This window comes from Acanthaster planci, linkage group LG17 (assembly GCF_054643075.1).
Source record: "Acanthaster planci isolate LZ-2023a linkage group LG17, COTS_SCS, whole genome shotgun sequence".
Taxonomy (NCBI): domain Eukaryota; kingdom Metazoa; phylum Echinodermata; class Asteroidea; order Valvatida; family Acanthasteridae; genus Acanthaster; species Acanthaster planci.
The window spans coordinates 11,395,309-11,409,614 of NC_141793.1; the positions used below are offsets into that span (position 1 = coordinate 11,395,309).

The following is a 14,306-nucleotide window of genomic DNA, read 5'->3' on the forward strand; positions in this document are numbered from 1 at the left end:
TATGTTAGCCAGACTAATTGTGCAGGATCGGTCGGTACGGTACGGGGTCCAACGCAGTTATCTACGAAGTTCTGTTAACGTTTTTCGCCAAAAATGCTTCGTTTAACCGCTGCCAAAACCACACATTTGAACTTTTGGCGTAAGGTAACATGATGCATTGGGACGGTTTTTCAATACGTTTATTGCCAGAAATGGGATTGAAAACTAGCCATTTGTATTTTGTGAAGTGACATGAGTGAAGGATGTCACTCCTAGTTGCCTGTACTACTAGTAGTAGGTCTATGCACACTCGCTCCGGGTCAGACTAGCCCCAGACTGGCTCCAGACTACTGGACCCCCTCTGTATCCTAGGCCCACAGCGGTCCATTCAAAAAGTGGTGACTCAGCGAAAATACCTTCTATGAAAGCCCTTTTGCGTGTATAGATCATTCGCCCCATCAATACTCTAATGTATTACTTCGGGCGATTTCCAATTTGTAGAAGTCCATGAAATTTTGGTTTCGATTTGGGCCATTTTCTTACTATAGCGACTAACTCCCGATCGCTGACCGATGCCAAACATAGTCATGATCTGTTTAGTCTGGGAACCAGACTGCGTTACAGACGGTGATCCAAACTGCTGTCTTATCAGCAACTGTGTAAGGAAGCCTTGTGTGTATGTGTGAATGAAATGAATTTGTCGAAAACAGCAGCTTTGGGGTATTTTCATAAGTTTGCGTCATCATCATGTGGGATAAGGATTGGATGAGCGAATGGTGTGCACTCCACACATACCACCAAGTGTTTAGCAACGAGTTGACACTCGATCCCAAGCATCGTATGCATTTCGGTTCATCATTCATCAACCTTTATTGGTAATGTCATGCTCTGGGGATCTACGTAATGTTGTTGCAAATTTGGTTCACAGACCAAACAGATCCTGACTGTGTTTGGCATCGGTCAGTGATTGGGAGTTAGTCACTGCAGTAAATGAATGGCGCAAATCGAAACCAAAATTTCACAGACTTCTACAAATTGGAAACTGCCCAAAGTAACACATCAGAGTATTGATGGGTAAGGGATCCATACATCCAAAGGGGATTTCATAGAAGGCATTTTCATTAAAATTGTGTATTTGACGATATGTATTTGACCCTTCCCACTTAACAGGCAGTGTTGCCCACATGCAGTCAGGTGCCGGTCAGATCCATCAACCGTGAGCCTCTGCACAAAGAATGGGTGGAGCTTGCCAAGAAACAACTGAAAGGGGCGGACCCGGCCGAAAAACTTACCTGGAGAACACCAGAGGTTTGCCCCAAGATTTTTCTTACGTGTTTATTGCCAGTTGATGTTGGATTTTCTTACCCGAAGAAGCTGCTGGTCGTTGGGTTTTTTTTTTTCCTGGAAACTCTTCAACCTTAATAATAATCATTTATTAATTTGTAAAGTGCAGATTTCATATGGATATGTTCAAATGCGCTGTACAATAAAGACATTAAGTGTGGAACAATGAATACATTTAAACAAAGTTAAGCCGATGGCATACAAGGGCGCCTCAGGAAGCCGCCAAACGACCCACATTCACCAACATCAGTAAAGGGGAGACAGTAAGAAGCAGTTACAATTTTAGGGGTGGGAGGAAAACTCCAGAGAAATATTCTAGGTAAAACCCACAGAGCCAGGGACTGAAAACCCGATCCACATGTGGACTGGGCTGGGAATCGAACGCGGGACCACAGAGGTCGAAGGCGAGGAAAGAACTACCTTGCTAACAAGACTCCCCCATGAACCTAGCGATTTATTTATGGTGCCCATAAGATGTGTTGGGAGGCGCAGCCGTTGAGCTTTGGCATCAGTATTTTCATTCATTTCCCCGTTTTTTTTCTACTGCCCTGGTAAAAATTGTGGCGCGGGTCCAGACGTCGACTAGTTTACATGCAAAAGGTCCATAGCAAATATAGGTGTTGCCCGTGGCCATGTGTGTTTTTTTGCCAATTTTTCTAATACAAAGGAGTTGTTAGTTGGGATTTCTGTAACCTTATCTCTTTTGTAACCGTGGTTTCACTCCTTAGCAAATCCACTTAGGTCTTTAATCCCGTTAGCTCTTCTGAATATGGTGTGGGCTCCCCAATGCAATTCTGATTACTAATGAAAGGCATTTCCATTTTATTGTTGGTTGGGGGTGGGTCCACTTAGGACAAGCATGTAGGATCGTCTTCCGCACTTTGACCCAGCCAAGCACGATGAGTTAACATGTCAACCATGGAAATGAAAAAAGAATTTGTAAACGAGCGTAGAAGTCCTCTGTGGAGCAAATAAGAAAAATTATGTGGTTTCATGTCCTCCGGTGTCAAGTGGACAAGAGCAATAGCAGGGGTGTGAGAATTCAGCTGTTTTCGTTTAGATGTGGACCCACCTTTTTTGTACACCTGGTCTGGACAAAAGTATGGGAACTTTATACATTTCAACTTTTTGCTAGCCGTTTTTAGCTTTAAATGTAAGTGGCAACTCACACCCCTGTATATATTCATTTTCAAAGTTACTAAATTTTCTGCCTTTCTTTCTGCATCAACAGTTGTGGTTATTCCCCTGTTTTTTTTATGAAAGTTATTTCTGATTTCAGAAGTGTCTACATGAAACATTCAGATTGATTCCTTAGATTTATTTCTTAATGCACATCAACGCACATACTTCGTAAAATCACACAACATAAATGGACTTGGATTTTCATGCAGGGAATCAACATCAAACCGCTGTACACCAGGCAAGACACAGCCAAACACGATGAGGAACTCCCCGGCCGGTACCCGTATACAAGGGGTCCCTACCCCACCATGTATACCCAGAGGCCATGGACAATCAGACAGGTAAATGTGACCTTGAGTGCTACCAAGTGCTCCAGTTCAGACCCTCACCAGTAGTCTCAATTCCAGTCTGTTATATTCAATTGACTAGAAGTTGTAGCTAGAGTTGGACCCTTGTGGTTCGAATTCAATGGTCCACCTTCCTAGAATTCAATTCTAGCTAATGAGCTAGATGTGCCTGTAACTCCCTCAAGAAGTGAATTGGGTGGGATTTGCTAATAGCTATTGGTTTTGACCACTGCTGGTTTTCTCAGAAAAAGTTCCAACAAAATTTGGGGAATTCTAAGCTCTGTTTTCGTAGCAAGACCTGAAGCAATGCGACAGTGATTCTCTGTCTTGTCTCAGTACGCAGGGTTCAGCACAGTGGAGGAAAGCAACCGATTTTACAAGGAGAACATCAAGGCTGGCCAGCAGGGCCTCAGCGTGGCCTTCGACCTCGCTACGCACAGAGGGTGAGTGGGTGGTGGCATCAATTGCAATTGCAGCACCATGCGGCCTTAGCATAACGAGGCCCTCGCGTGTGAAAATGACGAGCAGCATAAGATGAAGAATAGGGGGTTAAAGAAGATGAGCTTTGAGCACTTTAAGGTCAAAATTGGTCGAGTGCTGTGATGCTCAGGTGTGTTCCTCTGAAGTGTAGGGATTATGCACATTCAGTTGTAAAAATAGGTTAAGTTGAGTGCTGTTTCCATTGAACAGTAGGGATTGTGTACATTCCGTTGTAAAATAGATTGAGCTCAATCCTTTTACTTAAATTAATGTGTTCCTTTGAACAGTAGGGATTATGCACATTCCGTTGTAAAAATAGGTTGAGTTGAGTGCTGCTTCCATTGAACAGTAGGGATTGTGCACATTCTATTGTAAAATAGGTTGAGTTGAGTGCTATTACTTAAATTAGTGTGTTTCTTTGAACAGTAGGGATTGTGCACATTCTGTTGTAAAATAGATTGAGCTCAATCCTTTTACTTAAATTAATGTGTTCCTTTGAACAGTACGGATTGTGCACATTCCGTTGTAAAAATTGGTTGATTTGAGTGCTGTTTCCATTGAACAATAGGGATTGTGCACATTCTGTTGTAAAATAGGTTGAGTTGAGTGCTTTTACTTAAATTAGTGTGTTTCTTTGAACAGTAGGGATTGTGCACATTCAGTTGTAAAAGTAGGTTGAGTTGAGTGCTGTTTCCATTGAACAGTAGGGATTGTGCACATTCTGTTGTAAAATAGGTTGATTTGAGTGCTGTTTCCATTGAACAGTAGGGATTGTGCACATTCTTTTAACTTAGTTTAGGCATCCGTTAAGTAGATTTTACTTCAAAATATGTCCTGTGCAACTTCCAACTTCCCATAAATGTTAAACTCTCTTATTCTAAAACATCTTTCAACATTAAGAATGTCTATGCTCTTCCTGAAGCTGTTGCGATAATGTCTATGGGGTTGTCCTCTCAAACTAGTGGACCCAAAATGGGCTCATCGAATATACGTATGAGAAATCTTTGCTCGCTGGCTTGTTGTCGTGAACTGAAACAGCAACCAACCTAAGTAAGGAACATTTCCAACAGCATAATTTCTCAAATGTGGACAAATTTTAATGCAGAAATAGCTGTATTATCCAGGCTTCCTGGTATGACATCACACTCTTTCTCAGAAATATGCAAATTTGAATTGGCCTGAGAATAACGGCACCTAAAAGCCCTTAAAGAGCCTCACTAAAATTTTGAAAATTAAATCAAATTAAATTACCATATCCTGCCGGAGAGCCCGTTTCCGGGTACCTTGGGTTTGTACACATAACCGGGGTGCCCCAAATCGGACAAAAGAGCTTGGGCCTTGTAACAAAAGACCGTACTTTGAACAAAAGACAGAGCTGCTGGGAATTGCCGACATTTTTTCAGTTGTTAATAGCGGAGGAAATCCGTGATTGTTTTGAAAGATTATACCACCGTTTGTGGCATTCAGCACGAGTGGATTACCACCGGGGACAAAAGTGATCCAGCACTCCAAAGATGAGCGATACAATACTGCTGCACGCTTATCTGGCCCCCATTGAAAAGACCCAGAAGCGCGCACTGTGCCAGTTTCGGGAACAAAAGAAACTTGTGTAACGCCACACAATCTGGGCTCTCTTTACAAGGCGGCAGGCCTGGCTGAAATACTTGGGCGTCAATGGATGTTGTGTGTCAGATTAGAGTAGCCACCAGACAGTACTTCCATGGGGTTTAGGCGTTCAGGAAAAAAAGATAAGAATTTTTGAAGATTTTTGAAAACCAAAGATTTTGAAAAATCACCCGTATGGAGGCACTGCATTTCTAAAAGCACCCGGCAGGAAATGGTTAAAGTGTGGTTCTATTGTTATTTTTGAATCAGTGTCTTTTGCGACACATGCCAGGTCATTCTATTTTCTTCTTCACAGGTATGACTCTGATAACCCCCGTGTCCATGGTGATGTTGGTATGGCAGGCGTTGCCATAGATACCGTTGACGATATGAAGGTAAACTGAACATTGATTTTTTTTGCCTTTTTACATCAATACATAAATGGTTTCAAAACTGGAGTTTTACACTTTTCCTTTTTGTTTTCTTCGTTATCCAGATGCTGTTTGATGACATTCCATTGGATAAGATGTCCGTCTCCATGACGATGAACGGAGCGGTGCTTCCAGTCATGGCGATGTTCATCACCGCTGCGGAAGAGCAGGTTAGGCATTTTTTAGATGTTCTCTCTTCAGTGCTCTTTTTAATTACTGCAATCCTTGAAATTTTGTTTAGAGAATAGTTGTAAACTTCTCTAGTTCATTCAAATTATCAATTATTGAGGTTGGATGTTCCAGCACCACGTTAAAAAACTCACATGTTCCTGTTTTAAAAACGTAATGAGAGAATTTGTTATTTTTACTTTCCACTGTTTATCTTATTTCTTCAGTTTGTAATTAAAGGAGGGCAATTACAAGTGTTAATTCACATCTTGAAGGTTGCTTTCCAAGTTACTTTGTTGCTCGACCCTCAATGGACTGCTCCATTTTACCTCAGGGCGTGAAGCAGGAGCTCCTGACGGGCACAATTCAGAACGACATCCTGAAGGAGTTCATGGTGCGCAACACGTACATCTACCCGCCCGAGCCGTCCATGCGCATCATAGGCGACATCTTTGCCTACACGTCCAAGGTATTGTACGATTTACTTTTTGTGTCTGAAGTCTCCGAAGAACTCCATGCAGGCTTTGCGGTCGCTTCTGACAGCGTGCTGGGCTGATTGACTGACAAACCTTCATCGTCGTTGAGGTCTGGTGATGGTTGCATGGCTTCTGAGATTTTATTGGACGCTTTGCATTTCTAAGATTTTTTCTCTGCAATCTGATTGGATGAATTCACACATCCACTCAGGTGACTGCATTAAACTCTTTAATTGAAGCAGACCTCAATACAGAGGTCATCAGGAAAAGAAGTTTTCTTGAAGAGTAGGCTAACCTTCGGCCTAACCGTTGAACCTTAGGATGCATCTGGTGACCACGGTAATGCTAATCCTGGTCATACGAAGTGGCCCCCGCTTATGGAAGCGAGCACTGTGATAAGGTTGCATGGAGCCAATCACTCTGGACAAAACCCCAAACACTGCTTTCTGCCATGAAAGGGTCTGGTTAAACATCGCTGGATTCATCCATACTTCACAGAGAGTGTGTGTGTTTGGAGTCACTCAATTGCCAGATACCTGCAAATGAGTATCAAAAAAGTACTTGATAACAGTTGCGTCATGACGATTGGCTAGCTCTGTTTTCATTGGATCAGTTTCTTTGCGATGAAGCACGAACAAAATAAAGGCAGGAAAGTAGAGCAAAATTTTAAACCAAGGCTGCATCCGAATCTCTTGTCTAGAGCTAGGTCTAGGTCTTCGCTCCGTTGGAAATGCGTGGAGACGCGTAGACAATAGACCTAGCCGTAGCTCTGGAAGGCCGTTTGGACACGGCCCAAGTTAGTTCATGGAGAAGGGTAAAATGCTCAGTCATCAAAAAGCAGACTTACGAAATATACAAAGGATCTGTGAAAGTGTAAAAGGCTGCATGTGAAACCGGCCTCTCGTGGCTGTTGCCTTGGTATGTGGGTAATTCCAGGAATTTGGGTCCAAAAGTGTGACTTTTTGTGTCCCTGTTACATTTGAGTTTTGTTATTTGACATGGAAATATCACCGGAATTGATCTCAGACTATTACCATTTGTTTGGCAGGTAATTTGAATTAAAATACCACGCTTGGAAATTAGACAATATGTTCAGAACTCACAAAATCGTATGTCTGATGTGACAGGGACACACAAAAAAAATGGACCCCTAATTTTCCTGGAATTACCCATGTGCCATTGGCTCACTGTAGAAGATAGCCACTGCCACAGGCACCAGTGCCCATTCTGTGCATTGCCCGAGTTTCATGACACACTGATCCTTGACTGTGTTCATCACCTGCAGTACATGCCCAAGTTCAACTCCATCTCGATCTCCGGCTACCATCTCCAAGAGGCTGGCGCTGACAACGTCCTAGAGATGGCATTCACTCTAGGCAACGGGCTGCAGTATTGTAGAACAGGTGCGGGTTCACCCTTTGTCTGCCTTGGCTCTAAACCTCCCATTTCCTTCAAATTCCACAATGAGGTTTTTTGGTGGATTTTTCAGGATCGAGGAAGGTAGAGCCTGCAGTTGGTTCCTGCTGAGTCAAGGATTTTGGTGGTTCCAACCCAGGGAGTCAGGATTAATGTTCAGATTACAAAGAAATTTAGGCAACTGAGTATTTAACCTCTGCAATATCATACCAATCAACAGTAAGCAGTACAGTGAGACTATTTAAAGCAGGAGGTCGTGGGTTCGAGTCTCACCCGAGTACACTTGTTTTTTTTTTACAAGCCCTCGGGGGCAAACACTGAGTATATAGTGTTATAATACACGTCAAGCGAGGCAAAACCCAAAATTAATTAACATATGCTAATCCATCCTTGGAAATAATAAATTAACTTCTGTTATTCACAAGCTTGTCTGGTTTCTTCCATCAAGGAAGGTTTCAAATCATATTTGAAGATAACAACTTCCTAGCAGAACTGATGCCGTGTACTTCTGCAGCTGCCAAATGGAAAAGCCTTTGCTTTCTCTCAAATAGTTGTGTTTTGATCACTCTCTGTGTTATTGGGGGGGGTGGTTGTGAATAGGCTTGGCAGCGGGCCTGGACATCGACCAGTTCGCCCCCCGTCTGTCCTTCTTCTGGGCCATCGGCATGAACTTCTTCATGGAGATTGCCAAGATGCGGGCGGCCCGGCGACTCTGGGCACACCTGATCCGCGACCACTTCCAGCCCAAGAAGTCCAAGTCCATGGTGCTGCGGTGCCACTCCCAGACCTCTGGATGGTCTCTCACTGAACAGGTTCGTAAGAGAGCAATCTTGACACTCCAAATGTTCCTGTTCATTTCAAAAGGTTCCCTGGTCCTCGCCTTTCAAGATCTGTATCGAGGTTGCGGAAATGTTTGCTGGATTTAGGAGATTAGAGCCTGGCCACTGTTACTTCACCTGGTGTTTGATGGCCCAAGAATGTTCAACTCAGTTTTTTGGGACCATTTTACACCCTGCATTAGATTACACCCCCCCCATCCAAGCAATGCCATAAACAGTGTTATTTTAAAACTTGGCCAGCAAATAAATGCATCAATTATAAGTTTGGTGCATACCTGCAGAGTTTGGATTTCTTGGTAACTTGTAGTTCACGCTCTCATGTATGTTGAACCGTCGGTGAGAAAAGTCAACATGTTTGATCTACCTGTTTTGGAAGAATGGACATATTGGCACAAACGGTACGTCCATTTTGGTACAATTGATTGTGTCCCCAAGACAGAGAAATTTCTGAATGCCGGGCACAGTCAAAAATGTACTGCAACAACACTGGCGAAGGTGTGTGAAGGGGTGATGATTCTAACCTTTGAATACTAATTCTTCAAGGGTCTTTTTTTTTTTTTACTCACAGGATCCGTACAACAATGTGATCCGCACCACCATCGAAGCCATGGCGGCCACCTTTGGCGGTACCCAGTCACTCCACACCAACTCGTTTGACGAGGCCCTGGGCTTGCCCACCGTCAAGAGCGCCCGGATTGCACGGAACACGCAGATAATCCTCCAAGAGGAGAGCGGCATTGCTAAGGTAGGCAAAGCCCTCCCCATGCCTTCGTAATTTCCCACACCTGTGGTCAACAGTAACGTTACCAGCTCGCATGCTCAGTTCTTTGTTATAATCGGCCAATGGTGGCCAGTCACATGATTGCTGTCTGTTTCAGTGGGCTTCCATTTTGAGTTGCGTCACCTTTGGGAAATATGATTGGTTGAAACTTGAAGTAAACATCACATCCAGTGGGAATTCAGCATTGCTTTGCACTACTTTCCAGTGACGTCAGATCCAGCAAACTGGGTTCTGAAAAATCAAACCTGTTCAATAAACCGATTGTGCCCGCTGAGCCATGTGACCTGTAGTGGGTGTCACACATCAGCAGACGTGGCGCTCTGAACAGCAAAGTGTGTTATAAGTGTTGTTAACCAGACGTAAGGCCAGTTCTCAGTGCAGTACTCATCATGTCGGGAGTCTTAGCGCTGTAACGACTGTCGGCTTTATTTTGGGTAAGAAGGGGTTGATCTCAGAGGACTTGGTTATTGCCTACCCAGGTTGCTGATCCTTGGGGAGGCTCCTTCTTGATGGAGAGTCTAACGGATGAGATGTATGACGCCGCTAAGAAGGTCATAGATGAGGTAGGTTGGAGCCCAAAGTTGAGTAATGGTTTGGGGTCACACAGGGTCAAGGACTAGTTTGAATACCTTCATGGGCTACAGCAGTTTTGCATCTGTGGTTGAAAGTTTGGTCAATCAAAATCAAAAGGAAGGGAGAATTGACAACCAATAGAGTCTCAACAGCTGTTGAGAAGGCTGTCCATCCTTCTTTCTATATGAGGCCAAGTCTCTAGTCTATACTCGGGCCAGGAGGCTGCAGTGTGTATTCTGAATTGCTCTCGTTAGGGCTGCACCTGTTGTTCAGGGTTGTGACCGTTATTGTCTTGCGTTGACAGATCGAAGCGATGGGTGGAATGGCCAAGGCGGTGGCCGAGGGGTACCCCAAACTCAAGATCGAGGAGTGCGCCGCCAAACGACAGGCTCGGATCGATTCCAGTCAAGGTACATGTGTAACACCACCACACCAACAGAGGGCTTCCTCTGATGACATACTTCCAATTTGTTTGCAGGAGCTTCGTTCAACATTTGACTCAAATTTGTGGGAGGGGGACACGACTTGGACTTAAAATGGTCTTGCAGTGGAGTCCCTTCACAAGACCAGTCACAAGTCCCTTCACAAAACCAGTCACAAGACCCTTTACAAAGCCAGTCATAAGTCCCTTCACAAAGCCAGTCGCAAGCCCCCTCACAAGTCTAGTCACAAATCCCTTCAAAAGGCCAGTCACAAGTCTCTTCACAAGGCCAGTCACAAGTCCCTTCACTGAACAATGAAGTCCCTGAACAATGACAAAGGAATGCTTTTGTTGCAGAGCTTGAATAGCTTGTGACTTGGCTTAAGATTGGATGATTTGTGATATGAGCTGCAGGGGTCTGTGATGGATTTGGATGATTTGTGATATAAGTTGCAGGGATCTGTGATGGACTCGGTTGATTTGTGATATGAGTTGCAGAGATCTGTGATGGACTCAGATGATTTGTGATGAGTTGCAGAGATCTGTGATGGACTCGGTTGATTTGTGATATGAGTTGCCGGGATCTGTGATGGACTCGGTTGATTTGTGATATGAGTTGCAGGGAGCTGTGATGGACTCAGTTGATTTGTGATATGAGTTGCAGAGATCTGTGATGGACTCGGATGATTTGTGATATGAGTTGCAGGGATCTGTGATGGACTCGGTTGATTTGTGATATGAGTTGCAGAGATCTGTGATGGACTCAGATGATTTGTGATGAGTTGCAGAGATCTGTGATGGACTCGGTTGATTTGTGATGAGTTGCAGAGATCTGTTATGGACTTGGATGATTTGTGATGAGTTGCAGAGATCTGTGATGAACTCGGTTGATTTGTGATATGAGTTGCCGGGATCTGTGATGGACTCGGTTGATTTGTGATATGAGTTGCAGGGATCTGTGATGGACTCAGTTGATTTGTGATATGAGTTGCAGAGATCTGTGATGGACTCGGATGATTTGTGATATGAGTTGCAGGGATCTGTGATGGACTCGGTTGATTTGTGATATGAGTTGCAGAGATCTGTGATGGACTCGGATGATTTGTGATATGAGTTGCAGGGATCTGTGATGGACTCGGTTGATTTGTGATATGAGTTGCAGAGATCTGTGATGGACTCAGATGATTTGTGATGAGTTGCAGAGATCTGTTATGGACTTGGATGATTTGTGATGAGTTGCAGAGATCTGTAATGAACTTGGTTGATTTGTGATATGAGTTGCCGGGATCTGTGATGGACTCGGTTGATTTGTGATATGAGTTGCAGGGATCTGTGATGGACTCGGTTGATTTGTGATATGAGTTGCAGAGATCTGTGATGGACTCGGATGATTTGTGATATGAGTTGCAGGGATCTGTGATGGACTCGGTTGATTTGTGATATGAGTTGCAGAGATCTGTGATGGACTCAGATGATTTGTGATGAGTTGCAGACATCTGTGATGGACTCGGTTGATTTGTGATATGAGTTGCCGGGATCTGTGATGGACTCGGATGATTTGTGATATGAGCTGCAGGGATCTGTGATGGACTCGGATGATTTGTGATATGAGCTGCATGGATCTGTGATGGACTCGGTTGATTTGTGATATGAGTTGCCGGGATCTGTGATGGACTCAGATGATTTGTGATATGAGCTGCAGGGATCTGTGATGGACTCCACTACAACAACAACTTAGACCTGAGTCATAAAGAAACATCTCGGACTTGGACTTTGTCATCGTTTACACTGTCAAGCCATTTTAAGTCCTGTGTGACTTTTCCACTTTTGGCTTGACAGAGTCAAATGATAAAATTCTCACTTTTTAAAGTGCTTTTTTGTTTGTCTTGGCACTCTTTACATAAATATATCAAATTGTGGCTAGCTTTCTCTTTCTGCCATTAACATCATCATCATACAGAAGCAGCAGTGTAACGTGCGGCAATTTCCAACTCTCAGAATTGGTCACATTTCCCAAGTTGTTTCCAGATGTGCCTTACAGTGCCATCCATTTTTGACAGAGGTCATCAAGCACGCTGAAACCAATCTGACTGATATTTGTGGCTCTTTCTTTCGTGGTGATCAGAGGTCATCGTTGGGGTCAACAAGTACAAGTTGGCGGAGGAGGAACTTGTGGAAGTGTTGACCATTGACAACACCAGTGTACGAGAGCAGCAGATTGAGAAGCTGAGGAGAAATAGAGAGACACGAGACCAGGAGGCTGTAAGTCAGTACATTGGGCGGTAATTCTGCCCCACTATTAATAGATTGTATTCATGTGTCGGCCATCTTTAACTGAAAGTGAGTTGAAACGTTCATTTTGGGAAACTGGGAGTAAAATAAAAAGTGACAAAGTAAAGTGTTCAGTACTGATTTATGTTGGTTTTGTGTAGAATGATTTAACATTTGTGATGAATTATATCAACATGTTTTAAGCCACATTTAAAACAATTGAAAGTGAGGATTGGAATCCAAAATAGTCTGGCACCGTTCCACTTAACAGATTAGATTGAATACAATAGATTCAGGAAACCAGATAAAACATGGCCTCCCTGTGAGTGCGGTGTTGTGGCTCTTCTAGCTCCATTTGTTGGGAAGGGGAACTTTAAGGAAGTAGGCTAGGTCCTAACATCTTGGCTGCGGCTAGCCTAACACGGCCATCTATTGGAAGTGGTCGCAGCCGCTAGTCATTTGCTTCCATTGGTACAAGTGTCATCACAAGCCTTGATCCTAATTGAGTGCTTTGGGTGCAATTGTACTTTGCTTTTCACAAGGCAGTTGAGGGAGAAATTAAGTTCCTTTGGCATTGATTGTACATTATTCACCATTTATACCAGTAAGCTGGAAACCTGGAAACGTGTGGGGGGTTGTTTATGTCTCTGTGTACAGGCTCAGAAGGCATTGGATGATCTGACTGAGTGTGCACGGACCGGGGAAGGAAACTTATTGGAATTCTGTGTCCAAGTAAGTCAGGAATACAATCAACTAATTTTACATTAGCGCACATTTGTTTGGATTTGAAAAATTCCAAAATTCTTAATCCCTTAAGTCCATGTAATCGGTAAGGTTTATAATGACAAATGAAATGGCTATTTTATTTCAAATACGTGGAATTTTTATGTTTTATGAGTAAAAAATAAAAGTGTTCAAGACCCCTAAGACCATCAGAGGTGTAAGACTTTCACATGACCAACACAAAGACTCCAATCTAAATTCAAAATCAGAATGAACTCCATCAAAAGCATTCGTTGCCATTGTCTGGCCTTGTGACTGGTCTTGTGACTGGTCTTGTGAATGGTCTCGTGAATGGTCTTGTGACTGGTCTTGTGACTGGTCTGGTGAATGGTCTTGTGACTGGTCTTGTGACTGGTCTCGTGAATGGTCTTGTGACTGGTCTTGTGAATGGTCTTGTGACTGGTCTTGTGAAGGGTCTTATGTCTGGTCTTGTGAAGGGTCTTATGTCTGGTCTTGTGAAGGGTCTTATGTCTGGTCTTGTGACTGGTCTTGTGACTGGTCTTGTGACTGGTCTTGTGAAGGGTCTTATGTCTGGTCTTGTGAAGGGTCTTATGTCTGGTCTTGTGACTGGTGTTGACTATAACACTGGAGAATTATGAGTAAAAAGCTCTTGGAACACTGTTCCACGTAGAATATTGTTCATCTTCATTAGCATGTGTTGTGAAAAAAGGAACAGAGGGTGTTCACGGTTGGACCAAGCAATGTTCTCGTCGGTACATCTTTTAGCGTTCCCACATTTGAGACACTCCATGCCATTTGATGTGTTCTTCACAGGCAGCCAAGCTGCGCTGCAGCGTGGGCGAGATCTCGGACGCCATGGAGAAGATCTTCTCACGTCATGTGGCTGTGGACCGCATGGTGAGCGGTGCCTACAAGTCGGAGTACGGTGAGGACCAGGAGCTAGAGGCATGCATCAGGAGAATCGAGGTGAGCACCGGCCGTATCCAAATCAAGTGGCTGCGGCTTTATATGGTAACATGCATGTCTATGGGAGGTGGCTGTCAGCCGCTAGCCTAGTGGCTTCCATAGGCACGCATGTATTTGCCAGTCACAGCCACAACTTTTGTCATCAGATAGCATGAAGTTTAAATTTAAGGCCTTTGGTGATACCCCACACCTCGCCGAAAGTTGCAGATGCTGGACTTGAAAATGTTTGTAATTTCTGAACAACTTTAATAGCTGCAAATGGTGGTCAGCTTTTTAGTAATCA

The 14,306-nt window shown here is 43.7% G+C and overlaps 1 protein-coding gene and 1 pseudogene across 2 annotated transcripts in view; one reads left to right on the top strand and one right to left on the bottom strand.

Annotated features, from left to right (window-relative positions):
- mmut (methylmalonyl-CoA mutase) overlaps positions 1–14,306 on the top strand; it is a 19,535-nt gene continuing 5,229 nt past the window's right edge. The window contains exons 1-15 of one of the 2 annotated variants that reach the window (XM_022224255.2): positions 1–144; positions 1,150–1,287; positions 2,715–2,846; positions 3,189–3,295; positions 5,254–5,332; positions 5,434–5,538; positions 5,871–6,005; positions 7,298–7,415; positions 8,029–8,240; positions 8,836–9,012; positions 9,528–9,611; positions 9,926–10,031; positions 12,168–12,304; positions 12,971–13,045; positions 13,871–14,023. In XM_022224255.2, the coding sequence (XP_022079947.1) occupies positions 94–144; positions 1,150–1,287; positions 2,715–2,846; positions 3,189–3,295; positions 5,254–5,332; positions 5,434–5,538; positions 5,871–6,005; positions 7,298–7,415; positions 8,029–8,240; positions 8,836–9,012; positions 9,528–9,611; positions 9,926–10,031; positions 12,168–12,304; positions 12,971–13,045; positions 13,871–14,023 (1,809 nt within the window). In that variant the 5' untranslated portion in view covers positions 1–93. Of the gene's footprint in view, positions 145–1,146; positions 1,288–2,714; positions 2,847–3,188; positions 3,296–5,253; positions 5,333–5,433; positions 5,539–5,870; positions 6,006–7,297; positions 7,416–8,028; positions 8,241–8,835; positions 9,013–9,527; positions 9,612–9,925; positions 10,032–12,167; positions 12,305–12,970; positions 13,046–13,870; positions 14,024–14,306 lie in introns of both variants that reach the window. The other variant, XM_022224254.2, reaches the window with a different exon arrangement.
- On the bottom strand, positions 10,348–12,093 carry LOC147796358 (uncharacterized; annotated as a pseudogene).